The sequence below is a fragment of the Pan troglodytes genome, chromosome 23 (assembly GCF_028858775.2).
Source record: "Pan troglodytes isolate AG18354 chromosome 23, NHGRI_mPanTro3-v2.0_pri, whole genome shotgun sequence".
Classification (NCBI taxonomy): Eukaryota; Metazoa; Chordata; class Mammalia; order Primates; family Hominidae; genus Pan; species Pan troglodytes.
Window position 1 is genome coordinate 52,623,149 of NC_086016.1, and position 8,806 is coordinate 52,631,954.

The 8,806-nt window shown below is 60.7% G+C and overlaps 1 protein-coding gene across 3 annotated transcripts; it reads right to left on the reverse strand.

Moving 5' to 3' along the window:
* Positions 1-3,889: 3,889 nt before the first annotated feature.
* Positions 3,890-8,759, reverse strand: LMF2 (lipase maturation factor 2). Of its 3 annotated transcripts, XM_024352799.3 has the most exons (14): positions 8,590-8,756; positions 7,792-8,045; positions 7,648-7,676; positions 7,295-7,512; positions 7,045-7,223; positions 6,684-6,825; positions 6,413-6,547; positions 6,239-6,344; positions 6,067-6,163; positions 5,812-5,994; positions 5,569-5,737; positions 5,345-5,456; positions 4,757-4,853; positions 3,890-4,640 (listed from the first exon to the last, which is right to left on the reverse strand). In XM_024352799.3, exons 1-14 carry the CDS (start codon positions 8,681-8,683, stop codon positions 4,332-4,334), a joined length of 2,124 nt encoding a protein of 707 aa, XP_024208567.2. In that variant the 5' UTR covers positions 8,684-8,756; the 3' UTR covers positions 3,890-4,331. The 3 variants fall into 3 exon arrangements, with proteins under 3 accessions (XP_024208567.2, XP_054531759.1, XP_024208569.2); XM_054675784.1 differs by lacking the exon at positions 7,648-7,676 and having other exon boundaries at positions 7,380-7,512; positions 8,590-8,759; XM_024352801.3 differs by lacking the exon at positions 8,590-8,756 and having other exon boundaries at positions 7,380-7,512; positions 7,792-8,201.
* Positions 8,760-8,806: the final 47 nt, after the last annotated feature.

An 8,806-nucleotide genomic window follows, 5' to 3' on the forward strand; every position in this document is an offset into this window, starting at 1 on the left:
TTTGTTTGTTTGTTTTTTTGAGACGGAGTCTCGCTTTGTCGCCCAGGCTGGAGTGCAGTGGCGTGTCTCGGCTCACTGCAAGCTCCACCTCCTGGGTTCACGCCATTCTCCTGCCTCAGCCTCCCAAGTAGCTGGGACTACAGGTGCCTGCCACCACGCCTGGCTAATTTTTTCTATTTTTTTTAGTAGAGATGGGGTTTCACCATGTCAGCCAGGATGGTCTTGATCTCCTGACCTCGTGATCCACCCGCCTCGGCCTCCCAAAGTGCTGGGATTACAGGCATGAGCCACCGCACCCGGCTTATTTTTATTTTTTCTTGAGACGGAGTCTTGCTTTGTTGCCCAGGCTGGAGTGGTGTGGCACGATCTTGGCTCATTGCAACCTTCGCCTCCCAGGTTCAAGCGATTTTCCTGCCTTAGCCTCCCGAGTAGCTAGGATTATAGGCACACACTACCATACCCGGCTAATTTTTTTGTACTTTTAGTAGAGACAGTGTCTTGCCACATTGGCCAGGCTGGTCTTGAACTCCTGACCTCAGGTGATTTGCCCGCCTCGGCCTCCCAAAGTGGCAGGATTACAGGCATGAGCCACCGCGCCTGGCCCAGATTCTCTTTTTATAAAATTATGATTGTATCACTTAACTATTTCTTCTCGACAGTTGTTATACACAAAGGCAGTAGCTCATTCCCCTAATGGACCCCTTACTTAGCTATCGCCTCATAAACAGTTTCCAGCTAATGAGTGTAATATACACAGCAGCCACAAATGTCTCCATGCAAATTTTTTTTTTCTTTTTTAGACGGATTTTCACTCCTGTTGCCCAGGCTGGAGTGCAATGGCATGATCTTGGCTCACCACAACCTCTGCCTCCTGGGTTCAAGCGATTCTCCTACCTCAGCCTCCTGAGTAGCTGGGATTACAGGCGCCTGCCACCACACCCGGCTAATTTTTGTATTTTTAGTAGAAACACGGCCTCGCCATGTTGGCCAGGCTGGTCTTGAACTCCTGACCTTGGGAGATACACCCGCCTCGGCCTCCCAAAGTGCTGGGATTACAGGTGTGAGCCACCATGCCCGGCTTAAAAATTTATTTTTGACAAATGCAAGTGGTTTTATTCCTTTTTTTTTTTTTGCATTTTACTAGGAAACAGCCTGTGTGTGTTTCCTCCCGGCGCGCAGCCTATATGGTTCTTTGACCAAATGGTGTCTTAGTCACTGCATCTGTTAGAGACTCAGCTTCTCATGAAATCAGTTCTATATAGGCTGGGCGCGGTGGCTCACACCTGTAATCCCAGCACTTTGGCAGGATTGGGGGGTGGGGTGGTGGATCACTTGAGGTCAGGAGTTCAAGACCAGCCTGGCCAACATGGCGAACCCCGTTTCTACTAAAAATACAAAAATTAGCTGGGTGTGGTAGTGCGCACCTGTAATCCCACACAAAAGCTTGCATATCCAATGTTCACAGCAGCAGTATTCACATAGGAAAGGCGGAAGCCACGCAAGCATCTATCGATATACGAATGAATAAGGACAGGGAAAACGTGGCCCCTCTGTACACTGGACTGACTCAGCCCTAAAGGAACACAGCGCTCATACGTGCTATGACGTGGGTGTGCCTTGAAAACACCGTGCTGAGTGAAAGAAGCCAGACACAAAGGTCCCATGTTACTGATCCAATTTACAGGAAATATCCAGAGTAGGTAAATCCACAGAGACAGAAGGTAGATGAATAGTTGCTTAGGGCTTGGCAGGGAGGGGTCAGAGGGCAACGGCTAAAGGGTTTGGGGTTTCTTCTGGAGATGAAAGGTTCTAAAATGGCCTCCGGGCCAGGTGCCGTGGCTCATGCCTATAATCCCAGCACTTTGGGAGGCCGAAGTGGGCAGATCTCCTGAGGTCAGGAGTTCGAGACCAGCCTGGCCAACATGGTGAAAACCCATCTCTACTAATAAACTACAAAAATTAGCCGGGTGTGGTGGTGCACACCTGTAATCCCAGCTACTTGCAAGGTTGAGGCAGGAGAATCGCTTGAACCCAGGAGGTGGAGGTTGCAGTGAGCCGAGATTGTGCCACTGCACTCCAGCCTGGGTGACAGAGTGAGACTCCATCTCTAAATAAATAAATAAAATGGACTCTGGTGATAGACGTGCAAGTCTGTGAATAAACTGAAAGCCACTGAATTGCGCACTTGAACGGGTGAATTGTGTAGCACGTGACTTACCAAGAGAGCTGCTACACAAAACAAAACACAGAACGCATTCATCAAGTGAGCTTGAAAGCTTAGGAACATCAGGCCGGGCGCGGTGGCTCACACCTGTAATCCCAGCACTTTGGGAGGCTGAGGCGGGCGGATCACGAGGTCAGGAGATCGAGACCATCCTGGCTAACGTGGTGAAACCCCGTCTCTACTAAAAAAAAAAAAAAAAAAAAAAAAAAAAAATTAGCCAGGTGTGGTGGCGGGCGCCTGTAGTCCCAGCTACTCGGAGAGGCTGAGGCAGGAGAATGGCGTGAACCCGGGAGGTGGAGCTTGCAGTGAGCCAAGATCCTGCCACTGCACTTCAGCCTGGGTGACAGAGCGAGACTCCGTCTCAAAAAAAAAAAAAAAAAAAAAGCTTAGGAACATCAGCCTGGGCAACAAGGGGAGTGTGGGTGGTGATGGCAGCCTGAGGCAGGAGAATCATTTGAGCTCAGGAGTCTGAGCCTGCAGTGAGCCACAACTGCACCACTGTGCTCCAGCCTGGGCAACAGAGTGAGACCCTGTCTAGAAAGCCAAGAAGCCTAGGAACAGGTTTTTTAGTTTTAAACATATTACTTTTTTTTTTGAGATGGAGTCTCACTCTGTTGTCTAGGCGGAAGTGCAGTGGCATGATCTCGGCTCCCTGCAACCTCTGCCTCCCAGTTTCAAGCGATTTTCCTGTCTCAGCCTGTGGAGTAGCTGGCATTACAGGCACCCGACACCATGCCCAGCTAATTTTTGTATGTTTAGTAGAGATTGGGTTTCACCATGTTGGCTAGGCTGGTCTCGAACTCCTGACCTCAGGTGATCCACCCACCTCGGCCAAAGTGCTGGGATTACAGCCGTGAACCACAGCGCCCAGCCTATTATTAAGCCAAGGCTGACTTCTCGATTGTTTATTCCATGTATAGGAGCCCCCTGAAGACATCTGAGAGTTCACGCCACAGGCTGTGTTTGAGCACGGGGCTCTGTCTGGGTGGGCCAGATGGAGGTCAGCGACATGAGGGAGCTGGGTACATTGGGAGCTGCCCAGGGGTCTGGCGGGAGACCAGGAGGCAGGGGCTGTACCAAGGACGGGCCAGAGGCAGAGGAAGCTGTGCTGTGAGTTTCCAGGGTGGGCGGTGACCTCTGATTGATAACCTGACCCCAAATGGAAACCTGGACGGTGCCCTGACTGCTGTCTCTGCTGCTGTTCTCTTCCCAGGATGGAGGCCGGGGGCATCAGATGCACCTTCCCTCCTCTGTCTCAACCCAGGGCCTCCAGCTGCCCTCCCCCTGGCCTCACTCTGCAGAGGAGCCTCTGCTAACCCGCCCACCTCATCTCTCCTTCTCCCCTTGCCCACTCTGGCCCTTCCGTCCTTTCCTGAGGCCAGGAAGTGGGAGCAGGAGGGAAGTGAGGGACCGGCTCCACCACCGACCTTGGAGTGTGGAGCTGACAGGTCCACCGGGCTGTGCCAGGCCTGAGGCTCCTCTGTGATCAGGCAGTGGGCAACACCAAGCCAGGCCTCTTCAGAGAGAATGCCGAGGACGGGGCAGGAGGGTGCCCAGGGAGCCACGCCGTGGCGGAGCCTGACGGTGCTCTGGGCGGCCCACTGCCTGGGGCAGGGGAGACAATCCCATCCTCACGCCTCCTGGGAAAGCAGCACCAGGCACACAGCCAAGCACAAAAGATGCCTTTATTGGTGCCCAGATCTAAAGGGCAGGATGGGCTGGTGTGAAGATGACGTAGAAGATGACGGTGCTTCCCCTCTTCTCCTGGGAGTCAGCCTCTTCCCCTCTGGCACGGGGCCTAGGGTGGGGGGCTCTAAACTCAGAACCCCACAGCCCAGGGCAGGGGAAGGGTCTTGAGCTTGGTCGTGTTTTCCTTCTGGGCCAATCACAGAGGCAATAGTGGGAGTCCTGAGGAGGGGCATGGCTGGCGTGGGGGTGGGGCCTGGAGCCCTCAATGCAGCACCCTGCAAGCCCCAGGGACAGCCCCCCAACCTGTGCCCGGCCCTGCAGGGTCAGCTAAGGCACAGTGGCTGGGTCCTGTCCTGCCGGAGGCCAGAGCACTCCCGGCGACCTGGCCCTCTCAGGACGTGCAGCTGGGAGAACACAGCTACTTCTTTCGCCGGGTGGTCCTCGAACTACTGGAGCAGGGGTTGGGGGCTGTGGTGGCCTGTTCGGAGGCAGCTCCAGAGTCTTTCTGGGAGGCTGGCCTGCGCTTCTCCCTGCTGACTGGTGCCAGGGGGGAGGACCAGAGAGAACAGGGTGCTAACAGGGCCTGCACAACTCTGACAGCCCCCACGGCCATGAGGAGCCCCCAGAGCAGGGCGGGGGCCTCCAGGGGAGACAGCTGAGTGCGAGTCCAGTGGAGGGCCTGGGCCAGGGTGCTGTTGGCGCTGCGGGTGCGAGGTGGGCTCTTCTCCTGTGGGAGGGTGGGAGGGAGGGAGGGAGGGAGGTTGGGGAAGTGCTTACTGGGTTTACCCCAGGAGGCTGGGGTCACCCCTGCCACCTCCCCCAGCCTGGCTGACACCCCCTTACCTGTAGTCCAAACTGCCTGAGCAGCGTCTCCAGCGTGGGGTCCCCCAGGGACACGGACGGGAAGAACTCCTCCACCCACTGGCGCCGCCACCACTGGCTGCAGCGGGACCCGATGTTCAGAGGCTGGAGGCACCCCGGGCTCCACACCCCATCGCCAGTGCCCAGCCTTACCCCTGCTCCTCAGCTCCTCAGGCTCCACATCCCCCCCTGGTGCCCGGCCTTACCCCAGCACCCCGGGCTCCACACCCCAACCCCCGGTGCCCGGCCTTACCCCTGCACCCCGGGCTCCACACCCTACCCGGTGCCCGGCCTTACCCCTGCACCCCAGGCTCCACACCCCAACCCCCGGTGCCCGGCCTTACCCCTGCACCCCGGGCTCCACACCCCAACCCCCAGTGCCCGGCCTTACCCCTGCACCCCGGGCTCCACACCCCACCCGGTGCCCGGCCTTACCCCTGCACCCCGGGCTCCACACCCCAACCCCCAGTGCCCGGCCTTACCCCTGCACCCCGGGCTCCACACCCCACCCGGTGCCTGGCCTTAACCCTGCACCCCGGGCTCCACACCCCACCCGGTGCCCGGCCTTACCCCTGCTCCCCAGGCTGGGAGAACCAGTACTTGTAGCGCTGGGCTCGGACATAGGTGGGCGGCTGCTTGTGGAAGGGATACCTGGCCACTTGGCTCTGGACAAGGCGGATCACTGCAGCGAGAGGCGTCAGCGTGGCCCCCACAGTACCCACCCTGACCCTCCCCTCCCCGCCCCGCTCCACCCCTCCCCAGCCCACTCCACCCCTCCCCAGCCCGCTCTGCACCTGGTTCCTTGCCCTGCAGCAGGCGCAAGACCAGATTTGTGAACCATGGGCTGTGCGTGTGTGGGCCCAGGGCTGCAAACCACATCTGCCAGTCCAGGCGTGGCTGGTGGGGCGCCACAACCGGGGGCGGCCGGCTCAGGTTCCCAGGCTTGTACATGAACTCGATCTCCTGCCAGGCAAGCTGAGGTCAGCTGGGCCTGCTGACCTGGGCCCCACCACCCTGCCCGCCCTGGGAGGGCTCACCGTCCAGTGGTGGCCGTCGTAACTGCCCTCCAGCACCACCTCAGGCCGTCCACCAAGCCCGGTCATGCGGCGGAAGAGGCCGTAGGAGTTGGCCAGCTGTAGGTGCTCCACGGCGCCAAACAAGCGGTGGGCCCCGGTCCAGAGGCGCCCGTGGGTCCCGGGCTCCACGTAGGAGTACGGCACCTGGAGACAGGTGGGAGGTTCTCAGGGCTGCCCTGCCCCCAGCCCATCCCCCAGCCCTGCAGCGCTACCCACCAGGCTAATCAGGAACAAGGCCACGGTCGCAGTGCCCACAAGGGACAGTTGGACTACAGCACTGAGCTTCCGTAGCCAGCCCCGCACCTGGGTCCACCTGTGGGCAAGGACCCAAGGTCGTCAGGCTGACCCTGCACACCTGTGCCCCCTCCCTGCTTCCTGGGCCATGTACCTCCACAGGGCACTCAGCAGCTCCCAGACCAGGGAGGCCACACCCAGCCACACAGTGGGCAGCGTCAGTGTCTTCAGCCACTGAGAAAACTGGTGGAAGGTGAAAGCTGGTGGAGGAGGGGGGTGTGAGGACTGGTCCGCCCTTGCCCACTGGCCCCCCCAGGTCGGCACTCACTGGTTCTGGAGTGAATGGTGCGCTGCTGCCAGTCAACCTCCAGGCCAAAGTAGTGCACAGTGCCATAGGCCAGAAGCCCGTAGACGGCTAGTTCCAGCAGCAGCGACAGGGTGGCCAGCAGGGCCTTGGGCCAGGCTGTGGGGCAGGACAGTCTTGGGTCAGCAGAGGGTGCCCAGTCAGGGGGCTGGGGTGCAGCTAGAGTGGGAGTCCTTTGGGGGTGTTGGAGGGGAGAACCCCTGGGAGGGCAGGGGGCTGGACAAGTGACACGCACAAGTGGCCGTCTTCTTGCGGCTGCCGTGGCCAGGCTCAGCAGCCAGGTGCTGGTCGTCCAGCAGCGCAGTGGTAAGCACCAGCGTCATCAGGTTGAAGAAGTTGTAGTTGCCGGTGATGATAATCAGGACCTGCAGCAGCACCTGGGAGCGGCCCGCTCTCAGTGCTCCCGCAGACTGATGCCTGGCCCCGTGGCAGGCACCCACCTCCACCCTGCAGGATGCATCCCTCTGCTACAAGGCCTTCCCAACAGCGGTTGCCAGTTGTCCCCAGGAACCACGCTGTCCCCAACAGGGCACGCTGAGCAGCGCTGAAGGCCGAGCCCTGTCTGCCTCTCTCTGACAGCTGCGGCCCTCACCCACCTGCGAGTAGAAGGCAGCCAAGCGCAGGCGTCGAATGGGGGCGAAGAACAGGGGCGGCACAGCGATCTCAATTAGGAAGGTGGCCACCACGCTGAGCTTGTGCAGCCAGACCGGCAGGTGGTGTGCGAACCAGGCGGCGGGTGTGGGCAGGCACTGGGTCTCGTAGTGGTAGGTGAGGGCTGCAGGCGAGGGCAGGAGTCAGGGCTGGCCGAGCTCCCAGACTACCCCAGGTCCAGACCGGGCCCCTCACCAGTGAGCCCCCACCATGCGGGGCAGCGGCTGGTCAGCTTGACCACGCCTGAGGCGAACATGAGGCGGAACAGCAGCCATCGCACCAGCCAGAAGGGGAGGTCTTCGTGGGGCAGGGCCCCTGCCTGCCTGCCCTGGGGGTCCTCCTTGCGGTGGGAGGCTGGCCTCAGCGGGGCCACCAGCACGGCCAGGAAGCCAGTCTCTAGCAGCAGGGAGTCCCTATGGGGAGAGCAAATAGCACCAAGAGCCCCTCCCCACACAGCTGCTTCCCTCGGAGAGTCCTCCCAGGAAGGGCAGAGCCCTCCCCCACCCCCTACCCAGCCTCCCACAGCCCCAGGCCCAGCCGTCACTCACCACTGGAAATAAAGGAATACCTGGCCCACCTGCGGAGAGAGGGGCTGTCAGGGAGCGGGTGTGTCTGTGGACTCAGGTAAGGTAGAGGCAGGGGTGGGTGGTGGGGGTTGGGGATAGAGTGAGCTGGTCACAGGTCCCACTTGCCTGGCAGGCCGACAGGTAGGCGGCCCAAAGCAGCAGGTAGATGACGGGGTGGCGCAGTGGGCTCAGCAGCAGGGCTCCCAGGGCCACTAGTGCACCCAGCAGGCTCAGCAGCTCCAGGCCCTGGGCCGTGTCCAGCCCCAGTCTCGGCGCTTCCCACAGCAGCGTCGGGGTCTCCCACAGCTGCTGCCAGCGCCCCTTGCCCTGAGGCCGCAGCGTCCTCCTTGCAGGTAGGATGCCCTCGGGGCCATACAGGCCTGTGGGAGGGCATGTCATGGCCAGGCCCTGGACAGCCCTTGCAGACTAGACTACCTCTGAGTCAGGGCCTGCAGACCCCCCAGCCTAGGTCAGAGCATGCGGATACCTCCATCCCTAGGTCAGAGTCCGCAGTCCCTCCAGAGCCCGTCCCCCAGGTCGGGACCTGTCAAAACCCCGTCCCAGGACTAGAGGCCTGCTCAACTAGCTGAGTCAGGGCCTCCCACCCAGCAGAGCCCACTGCCCTCTTCCAGGTCTCAGCCCGATCTCCTACCTGCCCCACCAGGTCTGGGAGGAAGCCTCTCTCCCACCTCTCTAAGTTCTGTCCCCCACCCCAGGTCAGAGTCCAGAGCCTTACGGGAAATGGATCACCGCACACCTTCCTACCCCCACAGCGGCCTGCAGGACACGAACCGCCGCCCCCTACCCCACGCCAAGGCCTGGCCCTCACTCCCAACCCCGGACTGCGTGAGTGCCGGGCACAGAGAAAAGAGGACACAGGGTCCCGCGCCGAGGCTGGGGGTGTCCCACCCTGGGTGCCTTCACCTGGGATTTGCGTGTAGAGGGAAGCGAAGGCAAACATGAAGACGGCCGCCACGCCCTGGAGGAAGAGCTGCCGCGGGAGCCGGGAGCCCGCCATGTCCGCTACGCGGCCCGCTAGAGCAGGGCCCGCCCTCCGCGTCCGCCCGCCCGCGGCAGCCCCAGGCCCCGCCTCCTCACCGCCCCGCCCGCCCAAACCGTGGCAGCCCCAAGCCCCGCCTCC